The sequence below is a fragment of the Lampris incognitus genome, chromosome 9 (assembly GCF_029633865.1).
Source record: "Lampris incognitus isolate fLamInc1 chromosome 9, fLamInc1.hap2, whole genome shotgun sequence".
Lineage (NCBI taxonomy): Eukaryota > Metazoa > Chordata > Actinopteri > Lampriformes > Lampridae > Lampris > Lampris incognitus.
This window is the reverse complement of record NC_079219.1, coordinates 57,247,795-57,269,489: the sequence shown is the minus strand read 5'-3', so window position 1 is coordinate 57,269,489 and position 21,695 is coordinate 57,247,795. Positions and strand designations below refer to the sequence as shown.

At 53.6% G+C, this 21,695-nt stretch overlaps 1 protein-coding gene across 1 annotated transcript; it reads right to left on the bottom strand.

The window, feature by feature from the left end:
* Window positions 1-15,041: 15,041 nt before the first annotated feature.
* On the bottom strand, window positions 15,042-18,127 carry slc50a1 (solute carrier family 50 member 1). Its single transcript, XM_056286525.1, has 6 exons — window positions 17,955-18,127; window positions 17,532-17,609; window positions 17,042-17,165; window positions 16,720-16,881; window positions 15,765-15,884; window positions 15,042-15,590 (listed from the first exon to the last, which is right to left on the bottom strand). Exons 1-6 carry the CDS (start codon window positions 18,020-18,022, stop codon window positions 15,483-15,485), a joined length of 660 nt encoding a protein of 219 aa, XP_056142500.1. The 5' UTR covers window positions 18,023-18,127; the 3' UTR covers window positions 15,042-15,482.
* Window positions 18,128-21,695: the final 3,568 nt, after the last annotated feature.

Sequence of the window (21,695 nt, the reverse complement as noted above, 5' to 3'; positions counted from 1 at the left end):
CAGATGTGAAGAGGAATGCCGATGTGGAGAGGGATGCAGATGTGGAGAGGGCTACAGATATGGATAGGGATGCAGATGTGGAGAGAGATGTAGATGTGAAGAGGGATGCTGATGTGGACAGGGATGCAGACGTGGAGAGGGATGCAGATGTGGAGAGGGATGCAGGTGTGGGGAGGGATGCCGATGTGGAGAGGGATGCCGATGTGGAGAGGGATGCAGGTGTGGGGAGGGATGCAGATGTGAAGAGGGATGCCGTTGTGGACAGGGATGCAGATGTGGAGAGGGATGCAGGTGTGGAGAGGATGCAGATGTGGAGGGGGATGCAGGTATGGAGAGGGATGCAGATGTGGAGAGGGATACAGATGTGGACAGGAATGCAGATGTGAAGAGGGATGCAGGTTTGGAGAGTGATGCAGAGGGACGCAGATGTGGACAAAGATGCAGATGTGAAGATGGATGCAGATCTGGACAGAGATGCAGATGTGAAGATGGATGCAGATGTGGACAGGGATGCAGGTGTGGGGAGGGATGCAGATGTGGACAGGGATGCAGGTGTGGGGAGGGATACAGATGTGGAGGACAGCAGCAGGTTATGACAAGAGGTGAACCATTTGTTCCCTTTATGAACCCCGGCTGAAGGTAATAAGTTAGCCTCTGTTATTTTCTACAGCTTGTGTTGCTACAGCTCTGACTGACGGGTCGTTAAGGTCGTTGAGATGTTTCCGAGAACACAACAACCTGAATCTGTGTCATTTTAGTGCAGGAGATTTTTCTATTGTGGTACTCACAAAGTGACGGCTCTGACTGTATTCTGACATCCGTTTGACCGTATCGCGCGTGTGTGTGTGTGTGCATGTGTGCGTGTAATGTCATGCGTGTGTAAGGGTGTGTGTGTGTGTGTTTGTGAGTGTATTTGTGTGTGTGTGTGTGTGTTTGTGCTAGTGTGGTTCAGACGTTATCTTGCAAAGCTCTGGCTGTGACTACCATGCTTTTTTGTTGTTGTTGTGTGGTTTGTGTTCATCCTGTCCTGAATGAGATGTGTAGACTCATTGTGTGTCTTACTCCTCGCAGCACAGCACTTGAATGACTTTAGACTGTAGCAGCGCCTGAATCCAGATCTCTTCCCCGAGACCGTTTAGACCGTCAAGACCGCGCCCTGCACCCTGCAGGAGAGCGGTTTCTGACATGCCAGTACAATAAACACCTCCCGACTGCAGCACCGACTGGTTTTCTGTCAAATAATCATCAGCAGGTTGTTATATTACTATTAACCCCGCCCCCTTCCTCCCCAACTGTATCCGGCTAATCACCCCACTCTTCCGAGCCGTCCCGGTCTCTGCTCCGCCCCCTCTGCCCATCCGGGGAGGGCTGCAGACTACCACGTGCCTCCTCCCATACACGTGGAGTCGCCAGCCGCTTCTTTTCACCTGACAGTGAGGAGTTTCACCAGGGGGATGTAGCGCGTGGGAGGGTCACGCTATTCCCCCCTGACCAGGCGCCCCTACCGACCAGAGGAGGCGCTAGCGCAACGACCAGGACACATACGCCACATCCGGCTTCCCACCCGCAGACGCGGCCAATTGTGTCTGCAGGGACGCCCGACCAAGCCGGAGGTAACACGGGGATTCGAACCGGCGATCCCCGTGTTGGTAGGCAACGGAATAGACCGCCACGCCACCCGGACGCCATTTATATGATTATTATTTGTTGCAGTTCTTCATAATTATACCACCTCCCGGGCATCTGTTACCACGGAGGGCAAAGTCACAACGGGTCAATGGACTGCGGTGGCGTCTAAGACCTTTTTCTTGTCCTTGTGGGGTACCGCTCGTGCAACAGTAGGACGTAAAAAGAGTCCCCTCCTCTCCTGTTTGTCCTGCTGTCACCCAAACACACCATCTTCTTCATCAAATGCATGCAAAATACAGATGCTATTTTTCACTGTACTTTCACTTTCCATCCATCCATCATCCATCATCCATCCATCATCCAAACTGCTTATCCTGCTCTCAGGGTCGTGGGGATACTGGAGCCTATCCAAGCAGTCACTGGGCGGCAGGCGGGGAGACACCCTGGACAGGCTGCCAAGCCACCACACAGAGGAGACACTCTAGACAGGCCGCCAGGTCACCACACAGGGGAGACACCCTGGACAGGCCGCCAGGCCACCACACAGGGGAGACACCCTGGACAGGCCGCCAGGTCATCACACAGGGGAGACACCCTGGACAGGCCACCAGGTCATCACACAGGGGAGACACCCTGGACAGGCCGCCAGGTCATCACACAGGGGAGACACTCTGGACAGGCCGCCAGGTCATCACACAGGGGAGACACCCTGGACAGGCCGCCAGGCCACCACACAGGGGAGACACCCTGGACAGGCCGCCAGGCCACCACACAGGGGAGACACCCTGGACAGGCCGCCAGGTCACCACACAGGGGAGACACCCTGGACAGGCCGCCAGGTCACCACACAGGGGAGACACCCTGGACAGGCCGCCAGGTCACCACACAGGGGAGACACCCTGGACAGGCCGCCAGGTCATCACACAGGGGAGACACCCTGGACAGGCCGCCAGGCCACCACACAGGGGAGACACCCTGGACAGGCCGGCAGGCCACCACACAGGGGAGACACCCTGGACAGGCCGGCAGGCCACCACACAGGGGAGACACCCTGGACAGGCCGCCAGGCCACCACACAGGGGAGACACCCTGGACAAGCCGGCAGGCCATCACACAGGGGAGACACCCTGGACAGGCCGCCAGGCCACCACACAGGGGAGACACCCTGGACAGGCCGCCAGGCCACCACACAGGGGAGACACCCTGGACAGGCTGCCAGGTCATCACACACAAGGCTGACATACACACACACACACATTCGCACTAGAGGCAGTTTAGTACGGCCGAGTCACCTGACCTACATGTGTTTGGACTGTGGGAGGAAACCGGAGCACCCGGAGGAAACCCACGCAGACACGGGGAGAACATGCAAACTCCACACAGAGGACGACCCGGGACGACCCCCAAGGTTGGACTACCCCGGGTCTCGAACCCAGGTCCTTCCTGCTGTGAGGCCACCGTGCTGCCCACCGCCTACTTTCAGTTTATGTCGCTATATTACTCCGAGGGTTGCCAGTCACCGTTTTCCTCTCCATACATCCCATCACGACGAGAAATCTGTTCTTCTCTCCCCCCCCTCCCCGTCTTTCAGCACAGCCCGTCATGCCCTTCATCGCCACGTCTTCCTCACCAGGTGCAGGGGGAGCGGGTTTGGGATCGTGAGAAGAGGAGCGGCAGGTCGGCGTGCTGGCGCGTGAGACCAGGCTGTCAGGTTCTGACTGACTGGACACGTGTCGTCAGGTGAATGGGCCGGGGGACCGTCCCCTAAACAGAGCCTCCCCTCGTTTGCTGGCCCGTCTGCGCATGTGGCGGCAGGCTCGTCCTGAGTCACTCCGCTGTGCCTCCCTGCGCGGGCCTAATGGCTCATTCGTGCCAGCGGGTTAAACTGGATAATCCCTCTTCTTTTCAGAGACAGCGCACACACCTCGGCACACCCCCGAGACAAGACCACAGCGGCAAATGACAGGCAGAAATAGGGCGGGACGGATAAATGAAGTGCACCGGCGAGAGGTGCCGTGCGGAGCGAGGGTGCAATTCCAGCTAGCTTAGCATAACAACATCCGAGACAGCATAATAGGCTGTTCGGGACACAGCGTGCTGCTTTGACAGGGTGTTATCAGGCCGTCAGACAAGGTGACAACAACCCACAGGTATTCTCTGACGGGCGAAGAGGAGCTAAAATGCAGATGTTGCGCAACGACGGCGTATTTATGTTGGCAGAGCGCTCTTTGGGGTCGATCACGGGTTCGATGCAACCCAACAAGTGCTCGTCTATGAGTTGACTCATAATAATAATAATAATAAGGAGGAGGAGGTGGCAGGAGCACCCGATGCTCGCGTTTTTTAGAGGCCTCGTCCTTCAGCCGGAGGGTCGCCGGGGTCAAATCCCCTGCAGTCAATCGATTTTGTCATTGCGCGGTTACGACCAAATTGTAGGGTAGGGCGAGTTGGGTCCCTGCGTTGAACCCGCCCTGCAGGCTCTTCGTCCACGTCTGCGTCCAAGTCGGTGTCGTCGTGTGACGTTTTTATTGGCTGGGAGAGCTGGCGCTGGATGGGCTGAGGGAGCCTGGTCTGCTGCGTCCCGTGGGCCCAGGGACCGCCGCCCTGCCCGGAGCTGCAACTGAAGAGGAAACACCGACAGGACGCGGAAGCGGGGCAGGCTAAGCTAACTGCTAGCCCACGCAGACCCAACAGTCACCCTGGCTGGAGGTCGCTCTCTGGACAGAGGAGTTTTTTGGACCGTGTTGCACTGAGGGGACTGTGTTCTGTCTGTTTTTGTATGTTTTCTGGTGGTGTCCTTTTTGGGAAATGTTGAACGTGTGTTTCCGTCGTTTGTGTTGCGCCGCTGTGGGCTGGGAGAAACGGAATTTCATTTCTTTGTGTACGCAAGTACATGTAAGGAATGACGACAAATTCTTCCCGATTCCTGATCCTGTTGTACAGGAGCAGCGGGCAGCTGCAGCACCCGGGGACCAACTCCAGTTCTTCTTTCCATCGCCTTGCTCAGGGGCACAGGCAGGAGTGTTAACCCTAACATGCATGTCTTCTTTTTGATGGTGGGAGGAAACCCACGCAGACACGGGGAGAACACGCACACTCCACGCAGAAAGGACCTGGGACGGCCCGGGGTTCGAACCCAGGACCTTCTTGGTGTGAGGCAACAGCGCTAACCACCGGGCCACCCAAGCATACGGTGATGAGGGGTCTGAAGGGGAATTCCCCTCCGGGGACCAATAATTCACGTAGGGGTCATGTGTGTTGAACTGGCTTCAGATCGAATCCTGCCTGAGGTTTCTCGACCGCGTCTTCAGTGCTTCTCTCTTCCCCTCAGCTTTCCTTCTCGTCTGCAAATACTAAAAGGGTAGGTGTACCAGCCACTCTCTATCCCCTCACGTATTGCATCATCCTGAATATATATATATTTATTCTGCCGCAGGATTTTGAAAAAAATGCAAATTTTCTCGTGGCACTTTGCAGCGAATAGCGGCTTTTGTATGCCGTTATGATGACAATGTGCCAGCAATACTGATGTAAATCTACTTTGTATTTTCACTACCCCATTCTCTGCCTCTTGTAATCTGAGGCGCACTTTTACTCTAAATGCACTTGTCCTGACATACACTTCCGGCTATGCAGCAAATATACTACATACATACATAGATTCATATATAGATGGCGGCGTGAATCCACGTTTGCAGCGGCCTCACCCAGGACCGGTGTGGGAAGATGGCGGCGCAAACTTAACGTTTGCGGTGGCCCCACCCAGTACCGTCCATGCAGTGTCTTTGTCCATGTCTGTCCACGTCTTCGTTTGATGGCTGGGAGAGCTGGCGCTGGATCGGCTGAGAGAGCCTGGTCTGCTGCATCCTGTGGGCCCAGGGACCACGGCCCTGCCTGGAGCTGCGCCCGAAGGTAACAACGAGGGCGGTCTGACAGGACGCGGAAGCGGGGCAGGCTAAGCTAACTGCTAGCCCGCGCAGACCGGCGGTTCCGATAACACCGAGGGCGTTGTGGCGGCGGCCTCGCCTGGCGTCGGCTGCGTTTTTGGTGTCGTCGTGTGGAGTGCGGGGAGGTGTGTCGGAGGTGTCTGGCTGGGAGAGCTGGCGCTGGATTGGCTGGGGGAGCCTGGTCTGCTGCGTCCTGTGGGCCCAGGGACCACGGCCCTGCCTGGAGCTGCTTCCCAAACACCGAGGGCGGTCTGACAGGACGCGGAAGCGGGGCAGGCTAAGCTAACTGCTAGCCCACGCAGACCGGCAGTGCTGACAGTCATGCTAGCGTTCGTTCTCTCGGACAGTGATTTTTTTTGTTTTTGTTTGTTTGATATGTGTGTTCTTGTAGTTTTTTAGGTATGTGTTTTTGTCTTTGTGTTGTGCTGCTGTGGGCTGGGGGAAAGTGATCCTGATTCCTGATAGAGTACCAGTACTACTAGATGACAAGCTATTTACCGCTCTATGATGCCTGCTGGAAACACTCAAATCCACCTGCTGGTTTCTGACTCTCTAAGTTGCTTTGGATAAAAGCATCTGACAAATGAGTAGGGATGACTCAATATTCTTGCTTACCCTCTTTCCATGGCATTGTATCAGGATGAAATACAGATATTGTCATACAGAATGTTGTCTAAATTAATGAACCTCAGTTGCGTTCTTAAATGCTGGAATTCTGCACACATTTCGATAACGTGTGGCATCCCCTGTGATCCTCACGATAAGAATATTTTTCCCATATCGCCCAGCTCTGCAAAAGTAAACGCAATGCAAGTGTAATGACGAGAAGTCTCCACTTGGGGGCGACGTTGGACGTGCCTTGTCGGGTTGACTCGTCATGAGGAGAGTTGTTTTCAGCAACAGGTTCCCTCAGAGAACAACATCCAGCTGCGGCCCTCGTTGGGGCCCCTGACCAGAACGTGGCGTCTCTAAGCCACAGCTGAGACGGCGCTTAACTCGCCACAGAGACGCTGCAGGGACTCGTCCCCGCCGCGCTCAGCACCGACAAGCCCGTCCCGCAGGAGCCCGCCATTTTCGACCTGGAGTCTTCATTTCCACGACTTCCTTTTCCTCGTAGGAGGTGGACGATGACCTTGCGGTGGCCCAAAGTGGATGATGATGATGAAGATGGGAGGCTGAATGAGCCGGCGGGCGAGCATCATCATCATCATCACCGAGAACAGGCGTCACCGGAGGAGGCCGGATGGACGAGAGTCAGGACAATAAAGCGGTGCTGAAAAGCTGCGGCGGCAGATGAAGATGGATGAAGGCTGTATGAAAAGAGGTGTTTTTCTTCTTCTTCTTCTTCTTCTTTGTATCGTTTCTTTAGCAAAACTCATATTTCTCAAAGTCAAATTTTCCCCAATCACGACTCGTCGCCTCTGGCCCGCCGAGAAAGGATTTGGGTTCAGGGTTCGGTTTAGGATTAATGAATGGGAATTAGGATTAAGTTAAAGAATCGGAATTAGGATTACGTTAAATCGGTGTGCATCCATTCCATGAAGCGCACCCACTTCTGCAGCCAATAAAAGTGTGTTTGGTGCAGGCAGCTGTCTGAGGAGGAGGAGGAGGAGGAGGAGGAGGAGGAGGAGGAGGAAGAAGTGCTGAGTGTTAATAACCAGTACGTGCATGCAGGATGTGGTGCAGGACACATCGGACATGTCTGCTAATGTAAGCACTGCAGAAAGTCCCCCTAACAGCTGCGCCTCCTGTCCTCCTCAGCACCTCCGCACAGCTCCTACGCATGGCCAAGTAAGCACACACACACACACACACACACACACATGCACACACACACACACACACACACACACACACACACACACACACACACACACACACATGCACACACACACACAGACACAAATCAGGTACAGCTGTTGTTGGGAGGACCCATGACGGACTGTATTCATCCCACAGGCCCTGAGCCGAGCCGTATCATCAGAGCTACTTTAAGCCTCGGCCTCAACTTTAACTTAATCCTAATCTGAATTCTGACTCTAAACCCAAATCCCAACCCGGAAATAGAGCCGCAAAGAAGTGAGGACCGGCAAACATGTCCTCACTTGGTAGTTGAAAACTCAGATTGGTCCTCACACGATAGAAGGACAAGTACACACATAGTTGTGTGTATTAACGTGCACACACACACACACACACACACACACACACACACACACACACTGTTGACCCATCATTGACTGTAGTCCATCAGACCTACATGCCTGACTTTAACCCTCACATCCACCTTACCCTAACTCCAGCCTAAACCCCAAACCCAGGTCCAAACCCTAAAATAGACCCTGAGAGACGGGACCACCGGCCCACACGTCCTCACTCTGACGGCGAACCACTGAGTCCTCACAAACACAGCCGCACAACAGCGCACACACCAACTCGGCAGGCCTTCGGCAGCTCTGCGTGTTCCGACTACAGCCTTCAGTTTCTTCTAGACAAAAAAAAAAGAAGAAAAGAGTCCATTAAATTGTCAAAATAAATAACCCCCCCCCCTCCCCCCCGGCCAGTTACTGACGCTTGTGTACACTTGCGATGCCGTTATACCGAAGGCCAACGCCACAAAACCCGATCGGCTTTCTCCGGGCTTGTTATTTAAAAAGCAGGGCCACGTGCAAGCACAAGCACACTGGCTAATTGATCTGCCACATGCAATAAACCCTGGCCAGGGGCCAGAGCGGGGCGGGCGTGCTCAGGCAGGGCCGCCAGAGCGGGGCGGGCGTGCTCAGGCAGGGCCGCCAGAGCGGGGCGGGCGTGCTCAGGCAGGGCCGCCAGAGCGGGGCGGGCGTGCTCAGGCAGGGCCGCCAGAGCGGGGCGGGCGTGCTCAGGCAGGGCCGCCGCCGCCGCCGCCGCTCCTCCTCCGGCGCTGTGCACACACACACACATCAGCCTCGGTGCGAAGACAGGAAAAAAAACATTAGCTCCCCCATTACGTTTTTAATGTCTCCACATACTGCACCACCCGCGCGTCTTAGCTAGCAGCACCACCACCCATGCTTGGTGTTTGCGCGTTAACAACAGCGTGTTGGACAAAATAACGCCGCCCGTGTGGCCGCGTTTGGAACTGCAGTTGCAATTAACTTGCAAAACCAGAGCCGCGTGCAGGCCCAACGGAGAGAAACATTGTGTTAAGTTACAGAGGAGATCTCGTGCTACTGTCAATCAATCAGTCAACCAATCAAGTTGCGTTTTAGATGGCGCTTGCGGAGCCGCAGCAGCCACGCGGCGCGCTGGTGGTGTTGACGGCGTGTTTTTTTTAGATCGCTCGATGCGTTCTGCTGCAGAGGGGGGGGGGGCAGAGGGGCAGAGAAGCTACCTTCTGCTGCAGAGGGGGGGGGGGCAGGGGGGCAGAGGGGGAGGGGAAGATACCTGGCCAGTGATTTACACGACATACGAGGTGACTGACAGCGTGTTGATCCACACAGAATGTTCCCTGACAACTTAATGACCGGCTGTCCGCGTGTCACCGCAACCGCGGCTCCCATTATTAACAGCAGCGAGGAGAACGGGGAGGGGAGGAAGGGGGGAGGGAGAGGGGGGATGAGGGGTGGGGGGGGGGGGACACACCAGTCTGCAAGACAGTCGGTACACGACGTACACACGGAGACACGGGGAGGAGAGCCTGTTTTTCCGTTTCTGCAGCTCAGGTGCGGTGTGTGGTGTGTCTGCACACCAACTGTTTGCGGTGGAGCTGATGGTTGTGTGTGTGTGTGTGTGTGTGTGTGTGTGGGTGGGTGGGTGTGACGAAAAAGAGGGCGTGGGCCGCATGTGCGCAGTTGTCACCTATTGTACTGCAGTGTGCGCCGTGTTCCCGTGTGCGAGCTGCTCAGCCGTGCAACCTCCGAGCCCCGGGAGGTGGAGACGCCGCCGCCGCCGCTGGTGAAAGTCAGCGCCGACAGGGGAGCGGGGAGAAACTGGTGCTCCTGGACGAGCTGGTCGAACCTGGGGACGGGAAACACTCGGCTTCCCTGCGAGACTTGTTGTTCCCCTGAAAACAAAAGCAAAGCAAAAAAAAAAAAAAACAAAAAAAAACACACACCACCTGCAACGCCAACTGCACGCCTTCCACCCAGAGAACCACACGCCTCCTTGTAACCGTGGCAAAGACCTGCGATGCAAACTGCAGTTACACACAGACAGGAGGAGGAAGAGGAGCTGGGGATGAAGGGTACATGTCAGGTGGGGTGCAGTGGTGCATGCAATTATTATTATTAGTCTTCTTCATGGGTTTGTGTTGTCACGCCACTCAGAGCTGAGCCCCCCCCCCCATATATAGATATATATATGTGTGTGTGTGTGTGTGTGTGTGTGTGTGTGTGCATGGCCGGTGTGTTGTTCTGGCGGTGCTTCCTGCAGCGTGGGGGTTGTGCGTTCTGCTCTTGTGCGGGACCTTGCACCCTCGGTGTGTATTTCAACCGGCCGTTGCTTCGGGGAAGAGAAGAAATCCATAAATGTCTTCAGAACCCCCCCCCCCCCCCCCCCCCAAAAAAAACTGCAGTTTGACAGCTTTATGTAGCGGGGGGCCGATCATCACCGCAGGTAAGTGAAGCGGGGCAGGGTACGACACCGCCCTGCCGGGGGACCTCGTGCACGGCACCGCCCGGCTCTCCGCCTTCTTGGGGTTTTAGGCGGACGGGTACGGCTGCGGCGGACGGTTCTGAGCAGAATCGCTCGATTATTCGGCCCGCTAGAAGCCGGAAAGGCTCCAGCTCTCAAGGTCCGGGGTCCTAGACGGAACGTCGTAAGGCGGTTTAGTCCCGACCACCAGCCCCAGATAATAATTAGTGATTTATTTAAATCACATCGCATAACGACGTAAACCAGAGGAAGGACACACGCCGGCACGAACCAACCCTGCACCCCCCCCCACCCCCACGGACGTCTGGGTCGTTTTCGCTGCACGAGCGAATCGCGCCGTTTAACCGCCCACCGAAATTGCGATCGATCGATTTGCAATTTCGATCGATGGGGTCAGCCGATCGATCGATGGGGTCAGGGCCCGGGGGAAGACGGGCCGAGAGCAGCGGTGTGATGATGAGCAGGGAAGACGGGGGGAGGGGGGGGGAACAGAAAGGAAGCGACACATGATCATGGTAAAAAAAAAAAAGAGAAGAAGAAAAAAGATAAACAAGTCCAGGGGGTTGGGGGGGGGAGGAGGGGGAGGGCTGACAGGAAAACTAAGAGTAGCACATTCCTGCTTTCCTTCTCTTGTTCTCTTCAAAACAGCAGCTGGGACAGGTGTGTTTTTACTGACGGTAGAAAGTGCACATGCTGCCCCCCCTCCCCCTCCCCCTCCTCCCCCCCGCTGTGTGTGTGTGTGTGTGTGTGTGTTCATGCTGACTACGCACACCGCCTCGCTACAGACAGCCCGTTAGCGGAGATTTCGGGATTTGTCAAGTCTTCCCGACACACACGTTAAGACTTCCGCCGTGATCGAATAATAAAAAAAGAGGCGTCCGCGGCGCCCGAGGAGGAAGGGCGGCGACGAAGGTGGCGGACGCCGTCTTACCGAGAGCCACGTAAATAGTGACGGTATTTACGTTCTGAAGGACGTGTGCCAAAAAAAGGGGGGGGGGAGGGGCGACGGGCCTGTGTGTGTCAGCATGGGTCTGAGTGTGTGTGTGTGTGTGTGTGTGTGTGTCAGCATGGGTCTGAGTGTGTGTGTGTGTGTGTCAGCATGGGTCTGAGTGTGTGTGTGTGTGTGTGTGTGGGGACAGTCTGGTCCAGGAAACAGAGGGATCCTGTTTGTAAGTAGACCTCTATTGTTCAGCTGATGAATCCCCCACCCCCCTCTCTCTCTCTCTCTCTCTCGCTCTCTCTCACACACACAATTCACTCCCATAAATAAGGGGTCTCACAAATACTAGAGAGAGAGAGAGAAAATCAAACAATTTGACTCTGGTCCAAACACACACAAGTCTATGTGCTTTGATTTGCCATCCAACACACAATCTGCACCACACGAGGGGCGTGCACGGCCGTGTATCTAGTCTAGTCTGTCTGGCTCCATCCATTGTCCATATACACTGCTTATCTCCCTCTCTCACCCTCTCTCACCCTCTCTCTCACACACACACACCTCTAACTGCTCATTACTGCTCATTTTGTTCTTCTCTAATGAAATAATTCTCCCCCACCTCCTTTCCTCTTCCTTTACCATGACTAACCCTGCTGCACACACACACACACACACACACACACACATCCTCGCGGGGTCGGCGGATCTGGCTTCCATGTGAAACGCCCTTTCATCGGGCGCTGCAGAGGGAATAACCCCGTTTATAAGTGGAAATGGCCGACTCAACTTTTCCGTCATAAAAACACCCCCGGCGATGTCTGACGGTTTCGCAACAGTCGGTGTTTCTCGGCGCCCCGCCCGCACCCAGATGTTCGACTCCGCGTCCACGCCCCCATTACTCCCGGCGAACGGCGGGGCCCCCCCCGGAGGAGACCCACTCACACGCCGGCGTGCTCCTGAGGCGCTGCTTTTACCGCCCCCCCCCACCACACCACCACGTCCGTCCGTCACTCACGGTCCTCCTTGTCTCTCTTTGTCCCTCGCTCCCCCAGCCAAACCTCTGCTCTCTCCTTCTCCTCCCACCTCCCCTTATCAGCTCGCTCAGCTGTCGTCCACCGCCGCCGCCGCCGCCCTCCCCCTTGAAATCAAGTCTCAATTCTGTGTTGTGTCTGTGTTTTCAGTTTACTCTTTGAGCTCAGGAAAATGGTGTGTGTACCACACAAACACACACACACACACACACACACACACACACACACAGACACACACACGGGCTGAGAACGCCTGACCTGGCCTTTCCCACTGCGGTCGCGCCGCACATCAGCTTGCACAAACAAAAGGCCTCCTCCCCGCCCCGCCGCCACGCAGCCGTACAGCGGCCCGCACTTCTCTCCTCACATGGGCATGTAAACTCATCAGCGCCACTCAAAACACTCGCTCGTCCGGGCCACAACGGGAGCCGCTCGGCGACTTCAAACGGCGCTTTTGCGGCTTTTTCTCCCTTCGCTGATCTTGAAAAGGTGGACATGAAAAAGAGGTTTTAGTCTCCTTCCTGTCGGAAACCCGAGCACGCCGCTTTGCATCACACATGTTGCCGCTAGCGAACAACAATAATGGAAAAAAAACTGCTCCGGTGACCTTACATAACAGTAAAATATTTATTTACCCATGACATCTGTCCACCAGCAGGGACAGCGGCGCTCACCGTCCGTGAAAACATCTCACGGTCCTGCTTTTCACATGTATGCATATAATCTCATATGCAGGCGCATATAAAAATGCCATTAATTGTGTACGTGGACGATACAATGCACAACACGGAGTAAACAGAACAAACAAAAAGAATCGGAGAAATAAAAAACATTAAGCGAATCACTCTGACATGTCAAACACACTTTTCCTCAATGTTCAGAGCACACAAGCAACCTAAAACCCAATTGTGGCCCACCCAGACTAGGCTGGGCGGGGCGATATGAAACACAAGACACTAGATAATGCTCCCATGAACACTTCACTTCCGCTCCCGGCGTGGGAAGATGGCGGCGGGCGCGAACTTGGCGGCGAACTTGCATTTGCGGCGGTCTCGCCCAGTGCCATCCACGCGGCGTCTTTGTCCACGTCTAGGTTTGTTTCGTCTTCATTTGATGGCCGGGAGGGCTGGCGCTGGATCGGCTGGGGGAGCTCGGTCTGCTGCATCCTTTGGGCCCAGGGACCGCGGCCCTGACCGGAGCTGCGCCCAAGGAGGTAACACCAGGAGCGGTCTGACGAGACGCGGAAGCGGGGCAGGCTAAGCTAACCGCTAGCCCATGCAGACCGGCAGTTCCGATAACACCGAGGGCGGTCTGACAGGACGCGGAAGCGGGGCAGGCTAAGCTAACCGCTAGCCCATACAGACCGGCAGTTCCGATAACACCGAGGGCGGTCTGACAGGATGCGGAAGCGGGGCAGGCTAAGCTAACCGCTAGCCCATGCAGACCAGCAGTTCCGACAACACCGAGGGCGGTCTGACAGGATGCGGAAGCGGGGCAGGCCAAGCTAACCGCTAGCCCATGCAGACCGGCAGTTCCGATAACACCGAGGGCGGTCTGACAGGAAGCGGGGCAGGCTAAGCTAACCGCTAGCCCATGCAGACTGGCAGTTCCAATAACACCGAAGGCAGTCTGACAGGATGCAGAAGTGGGGCAGGCTAAGCTAACCGCTAGCCCATGCAGACCGGCAGTTCCGATAACACCGAGGGCGGTCTGACAGGATGCGGAAGCGGGGCAGGCTAAGCTAACCGCTAGCCCATGCAGACCGGCAGTTTCGATGACACCGAGGGCGGTCTGGCAGTGGCTTCGCCTGGCGTTGACTGTGTTTTTGGTGTCGTGGTGTGTCGAATGTGTCTGGCTGGGAGAGCTGGTGTTGGATCGGCTGGGGGAGCCTGGTCTGCTGAGTCTGGTGGGCTCAGGGACCACGACCCTGCCTGGAGCTGCACCCGAGGAGGAAACACCGAGAGCAGTGTGACAGGACGCGGAAGCGGGGCAGGCTAAGCTAACTGCTAGCCTGTGCAGACCGGCGGTTTTGACAGTCATCCTGGCTGGCGTTCGTTCTGTTGGACAGTGGAATTCTTGGACTGTGTTGCCCTGAGTGGACTGCGTTGTTCGCCGTTTGTGTTTTTTTGTTGCTTTGTTCTCTCTGTTTTTGTATGTTTTTGGTGGGGTCGTTTTTGGGAATTTTAGATGTGCGTTTTTGTCTCGTTTGTCACAATGCTGTGGGCTGGGGGGGAAACGGATTTTCGTTTCTTCGTGTACACAAAAGAAACGACAATAAATTGTCCCCGAGTCCTGATTAATGGTAAACCACCAAGTGGCGTTTCAGCTCTTCTTCTTCTTCCTCTTAAACACCCAAAATGTCATTTGGTGGCATACCATTAAACGTTCCTGGGAGCATTATCTAGTCTGCGGACTCCATCTTTCCTGTGTTCGTCCGCCCAGCACCTCGTATTTATCGTTTGGATGTGCCTGCTTTTGTACACTTTTTGCGTGATATGAAACACAGAAACAACCAACAGTATTTCCATAGGCACTTGAAGCGGGTTCCTGGGCAGAAACCTGCCATACGGTAGTAGCAGCCTGCAAGTCACATCGTCGCCGAGTCTTTGGCCGAGAGAAGCGGACGGATCATGTTAGTTCGCCTTTTTGTGAAAAGCTACCCCCTCCCCGTGCAGTTAGCGGGGTGGATGATGGACAGTATTTGCCATGAACTTCAACGTCGAAAATCATAGAAACACAAAAAAAAAAAAAAAAAAAAGGACAGAAGGCACTATAACAATGTGGAGAGGGAACTAAAGTTCTGAATCCACAGGACTCTGATTGTGTCCTGTGGATATCTGGGGTGGGGCGGGGGGGTTCCAAGAGGCAAATTATCCAGAGGACTGTAAAAGGTTTTCTGGTTATTTTCCTGTACCTCTTGACATGTTGAATAATTTCATTATTAACGACAATTATAAATGTGGTTGTAGGAAGTATCGTGACCATACAAACCACCGATCTCACGAAAAACACTTAAAAAAATTACTCCATCTCCATTTCTACAGTTATCAGTGTGCATAGTCCCTTTTTCATGGAATACCCCAAATGGAATGACTGACTGCTGTAAACAGACATAACTCATTATCCCTGTCCTGAGGGGGGCTTTGCCTGACGGGAGTTTGCGTCTCGCCGCACAACTGTCTCACAGGATGCTAAAATAAAAACAGAAAAATGATGGATGAACAACAATGCTGACCATCATGAAGCCGACAGACCATCCATCCTGCTCCCTTTCCTCGAATGGCGAGAACCTCCACCCTCCACTCATAATTCGATAAGCTGGTAGGACGGCGAGCTTTGATTGACAGATGCAAATCTCCAGAACAGATAGAATCTGACGAGGCTGGTGAGGATTCCAGGTGTGTTTGGGACCTGGGACCAACGCGGACACACATACAGAGGGAAAGAAAAGGAGAATACAGAAAAAGAATCTTCATTTGAATGGAGATATTATATTTAAAGAGACCGCATATTGTTTTGAACATACGCTTGCAAATACTGCACGCACAAACAAGTTGCACACTAAAACGCGTGCGCGTTCCTCACCATGATGTAGTAGTCCTTCAGCTCAAGGCCGTAAAGCGCCCAGGAGGACGACGTGAGGAAGGTAGCCACGGTCAGAGGGAAGGACAGGCGCTCCAAATTACCACTTCGCACCATCCCTACCTGGAAGAAAAAAAAAGGATGAATGACAACAAAAATAAGAAAGAAAGATGGAGAAGAAAACCATGGACAAGCAGAAGAAGTGCAAAGTGAATGTATGAGTAAAGTCAGTCAGTAGAGTCAGTAGTGGCTGCTTTGGGTTTGCTCATTTGGCATAATTTACACACACACACACACACACACACGTGTCTGCTGTGAAGTGCCAACATGTTGTGTACAAACTGTTGTGGGACATCACGTTGTAACCAAGGGGGATGAGACACAGACACACAGAGATAGAGAACAACAGGAAAACACAGATGAAGGAAAGAAAGGCAGGAAACCGACTGGGGGGTCATTATGAGGAGTCAGGCAGACAGAGAGGAGGAGGGAAAGGAGGAGACAAACAGGAAGGTAGCTGCAGACTCATGATGAAAGAGAGAGAGAAGAGCGCTAAAGACAGACAGGTATTCATCAATGCACTCTTTGCACCATTTTCAGTATACTGGAAATAGCGGTAGGCATAGTGTTAGACTAATTGTTAGATTACTTATTAATGCCTAGGCTTTTTATGACCTAGAGTTCGAAATGTTAATTATGCAGACAAGCTGGAAAACTACCATTATCTGGGGTGGCACATCAGGGCAAATCAATCACTGCCCTTATCTGTGCCGCTGGCAATGTTCCGATAGTCAAAAAGTGTTATATGTATAGTTTGTCAGGACAAGTGTATTGTCATTATCCGGATGTTCAGCTTGCCGTAACGTCTGTTCCAAACCACTTCCACAAGTGAGAACAAGTACATCTGTCTGCCAAACCATTGTCTAGATGTTGTAGTTGTCTGCAGCGTGTTGCATACCAGGTCAGTGAGTGGGGAGAAGTACATGCTGACAGTGACCACACTGCATGTGAGGCCGAGCTGGCCGAGCTGAGAGTCTCCCTGAGGAAGAAGCACACCGAAGTAGAGCCAGCCACAAGCTAGCACCACTCCTGCTGCTAGGCACTGGGAAATCACACGCCTCTGAAAGAAAACACGGGAAAAATGGGGAGATCATGACATTTGGGTCTCATGCATGCGTCCTTATCTACCATCTCTCCAAAAGCCTGTAAGACGCAGAGCTACAAGCTTTGTGCTATCTGCAGGTTAATTGCAGCAGCTGCAGGCTGAGGAGCATGCTAACCTTCTCTTTGGTGTAGTGGCAGTATGAGATGATGTAGACGGTCTGAAGAACAGCTCCGATGACGTTGACCAGAACCACTGTACCATTTCGCTTCAGAATCCCATAATACAACCAGCCCAAGTTACTATGGACACAAGACAAGCATTAGAGGAGCTGCCCAGAGTATCAAAAGCTGGGAGAGGAGAGAAGAGAGAGGAGAGGAGAGAAGAGTGAAGAGAAGAGAGAGGAGTGAATAGAAGAGAAAGGAGGAGAGGAGAGGAGAGGAGAGAAGATAGAGGACAGGAGTGAAGAGAAGAGAAGAGAAAGGAGGAGAGAAGAGGAGAAGAGAGAAGAGAAGAGAGAGGACAGGAGTGAAGAGAAGAGAAGAGAGAGGACAGGAGTGAAGAGAAGAGAAGAGAGAGGACAGGAGTGAAGAGAAAGGAGGAGAGAAGAGAAGAGGAGAGGAGAGAAGAGAGGAGAGCTGGTTGTACACAAACACGGCCACACTAACTTGAGGCAGGTGGTGAGGAAGGGGAGAAACTGAACGTTGTCAGCATTTTTGGCTGCTTGCATCTTCTTCAGGTCCGTCCTGATGGACACACACGCACATTTTCCAATCACACGCACGCACACACACACAGAGAGAGAGAGAGAGAGACGCACATACACAAACAGTAAATCAGGGAACGGCGCAGCTAATGGACGCCATAAGCGCCAAGCGTGACGCGTCTCACGCGTCACACGCATTTCTTGACAAGCGAGGACAGCGGGGGGGGGGGGGGGACAAGGACGCGGCGAATCAAAAAAACACAAACGACAGACAAACTGCGTTGTCCTCCATTAGACGTCACATTATCACAGCGTTGTGTGCCGTCACCGTGGCGACGCGGCTGGGGCAGAAAAGGCGGACCAACTCATTAGCGGCTCAACTTACAGTCCTGTCGAGAACATCCCGACTGTAAACACGATGCACGCCCATGACAGCAGCTGCAGCAAATCCATAGAACACAAGAAACCCGCTTCACATGAGACGCTCAACCAGCCGGGTTACAGACTTTAACCACAAACACCGGGACGAAGTCGGACATTGGCAGAGAAAAACAACTCGGTGACGTTCCGCAACCACCGCGTTTCCGTATTTGTAATCAGGCTTTTCGGGATTTCCGCGCTCCGATTGGCCGGGCGAGGCGGTGGGCGAGGCTCTTTTCCTCCAATCAGCGGCCAATACGACTGCGTACGTGGCCTGATTGACGGGCGACAGGAAGGCCCCGGTCTTTCTTCGACGGATTTGTCTTTTTAAACGCGTATTTGTCGGATTTTTGCGTTTCACAAATCACAGAACGAACACGTGGAATAAATCCGGTATTGTTCCCCGGCTCCCTAACGTGTCTCCCCCCCCTCCCCCCCTCCCAACGCCCTCCGAAATGACGTCAAGTCCAAATAAATACACGACAGATGCCTCGTTCACATAAGCACAGACAAGGGAGAAAAGATCAAATTTTAATAATAAAAAAAATCATATAAAAATATTAAATAAAAAAAAAACTGGAGATGGAGCAGGATCAGAGCGGAGCGGAGCCAGGAACCGGGGTCCAGGGGCCTCTTATGCAACACGTTAGGTGGAGAGATTGCGTCACTGTGCCGCCCGGGAGGGGGGTCTGCTGCCAGGCATGATGGAGGAACTGGGGCTGAGATCGGGAAACTTGGAAACACGTCATGTTTGCAGGGGGGCCCCTCCACTTTTCGGGGAAGCTGTGCTGGGTGGTTTACACCATTAAAAACCCCAAAGGTATACACGAGCACTCGGAGTATTGTGTTGGTGGACTTCGGTGATGCGAAGCCATCTTGGAATGGGGGGCTGTCAGAATGGGGATGGGTCAGAAATGTCTAAATAAATGAACAAATGAATATATAAATACTACATTTTACTGACTTGCTGCTTGACAGGGGTACATTAACCAGTACTTATTAGCCCTTACCCAGACAGCAGAGAATCTGGGGCCCACATCTGCAGTTCTCTTACGGCCCACATTTGGCCTTGAATGACGGCGTTGACTCAGGGCGAGCATGGCTGCCTCGACACAGCCACGCTTGGGCCACATCTGGCCCACATAGTATGTGCTGTAACCCAAGTCAAGCCCAGTTCATTGCATTTGGGCCACATCTGGCCCACATAGTATGTGCTGTAACCCAAGTCAAGCCCGGTTCATTGCATTTGGGCCACGTCTGGCCCACACAACACTCGCCGTAACCCAAGTCAGGCCCGGCTTATGACATTTGAGCCACGTCTGGCCCACACAACAGTTGCCAGTGCCGTAACTGAGCCGTAAGGGCCCCAGATGAGGCCCAAATGTGTCTGCTGTCTGGTATAACCAAGTCATATGGCTACTGGCCATGTAGCTTTGCACAAACATGGAATCTGACCGGGGTTTCGTGGCTCTCTCAGTGTACTTTACATAGAATAAAAACACTACAACACAACAATCTTCAGGTATATACACAAGGAGTGACGGGCAAAATAAGAGGAGATAAGGTGCAATGGTGCAGAAATAGATGTTTATATGTAATATGTTATGATATATAACCGAGTGACATAATACTTTACTGACGTTGCGTAAACTGTATTATTTTTCTAGCCTCACAATATTATATTGAGATACTCTTAAACAGATTACAGTTGTGGCGTGATTACCATAATCCAATGATATAACTCGTTGCTCCCCTTGAATGATGTCATCGTTTCTAGGGGGGGGGCATTTTAGCCTTTATTTAGACGGGACAGCGTCAACAGAGAGACAGTGAGGACGTGGAGCAGGTATTAGTCCCGGGCCAGAGTCAAACCCAGAGTGCTGCGTTCAGGTCCGAGCCTGTGTGAGAGACGGTTAACTGGCACCGGAGTCTCACATGACATCATCTCAAACAGAAGGATCATTGCAACTCACTGTTAAAGCCACTATGATGTGTAGTCTGCACCACCCCGGATAGCGAAACTGCTGGGGCCCGGACCCGTCCCACACCCGACACTTTCATCCGGCCCACATACAGCGTGGAATGATGGCACTTGGGCGGTCCGCTCCTGTTTGCCAGATCTGGGCCAGAACCAAGCCATAGCAATGCCGCATGTGCCACATACTTGCCAAAGGTGGCCCATATTTGATTTGTGATATTTGGGCCATATTCACCATTTACCACACGGGCCACTTCAGGGTCACATCCAGATCACATGTTGCCCAGAGCACCGCTTCTTTGCCAAAAAAAGGCCCACATTTGATTTGGCATATCTGGGCCATATTTGCTGTGATACATGTGGGCCACTTCAGGCTCACCTCCATTTTGTCAGGGCCAGAAGAAGGCCATCAGTGCCGCATCACTGCCTGAAGTGGCCCACATCCGGGTGCTGTCTGGGACTGGCCGTACACACAGAGGGGTAAAGGTCAACTCCGCTAGCTGACAGGGCGCATGCAGCAGCCTTCGGAGTCTGCAGGATCCAGAACCCTGCATCTGGGCTCTGCTCCGACGCGTTGATGCATAATAGCGCCACAGTTCCCTCTTCCAAATATCTGTCTTATGTCCCGGTTGGTTTTTGCAGGGCCCGGTGACTTTTGACAGTACCCAGCCAGCTGAGAGGGTCTCATGCAAGGTCAGGTATCGACGTCGGTGGGCAACGTATGCACCCCTTCATTCCTAAAAAACAAAACGCCACAGTGTTGATGGATGTTCAGCTTTTCCTTAGAAGAAGCCAGCGAGGGGGGTGGATGGGGGGGGGGGGTAGAGGGAGAGCCGGAGGATGTAAAGAGTACCAAGAGAAGGGGGCGATGGAAAAAAAAGGAGTGGGTGAGAGTGAAGGTGAGAGTGACACTTTCGCACTCGGCCGCCAGTTTTCATGCGGGGGTCGTCTCTCTCTCTCTTTCTCCGCTCCACCCTTCTCGCCGTCTCCTCCATCACCCCCCACTCCCCCTCCACCCACCCTCATGTTTGGATTTCAGACTGTGAAGTTGTGTCCAGGGTAAACCGCTTCACCGGGGATGAAAGACCGGAGCGGGGGGGAGGAGGAGGAGGAGGTGGGGTGGTGGGGGTGGGGGAGTGTGAAAATAGAAGTTGGGAGAGACCTGAGTGGAAGGTTGGGGGAGAGCGGGTGAGATTCACACGCGGCTCTTCCAAAGCGTGGCGACCAAAAGCGAAACGACCTCTTGATGAGCGAGCCAGACGAGCTGCCAGAAGCGGCTCGCCGTGGTTCTTCCCAAACCGCCGAACATCAAAATAACTTCAGTCAGACCGGAGAGGTTGTTTTTTTTTTATCACATCAACATTTTTTTTATTTCACTGAATATTTTTTTTCACATTTCATACATTTTTTTTTTTATATAACTTTCTCTATGTACAAATATACAAACATTTACAAAGTGACTTTTTTCTTACAAGAAAACAGCAGTTATGGTTGGGCGGGACTGGGCAGGACTGGGGACTGGGCGGGACTGGGGACTGGGCGGGACTGTGCGGGACTGGGGACTGTGGACTGGGCGGGACTGGGGACCAGGTGGGACTGGGGACTGGGCGGGACTGGGGACCAGGTGGGACTGGGGACTGGGCGGGACTGTGCAGGATTGGGTGGGACTGGGGACTGGGCGGGACTGGGGACCAGGTGGGACTGGGGACCAGGCGGGACTGTGCGGGA

What these genes read in the sequence shown, in the direction of transcription:
- slc50a1 (XM_056286525.1), bottom strand. Translation starts at nt 18,022, where the DNA reads ATGGATTTGCTGCAGCTGCTGTCATGGGCGTGCATCGTGTTTACAGTC. An exon ending in TTCCTCACCACCTGCCTCAA is followed by an intron (nt 17,166 to 17,531) that starts GTTAGTGTGGCC and finishes TTGTGTCCATAG; the next exon opens with TAACTTGGGCTGGTTGTATT. An exon ending in TCTCCCCACTCACTGACCTG is followed by an intron (nt 15,885 to 16,719) that starts GTATGCAACACG and finishes TTTTTCTTCCAG; the next exon opens with GTAGGGATGGTGCGAAGTGG.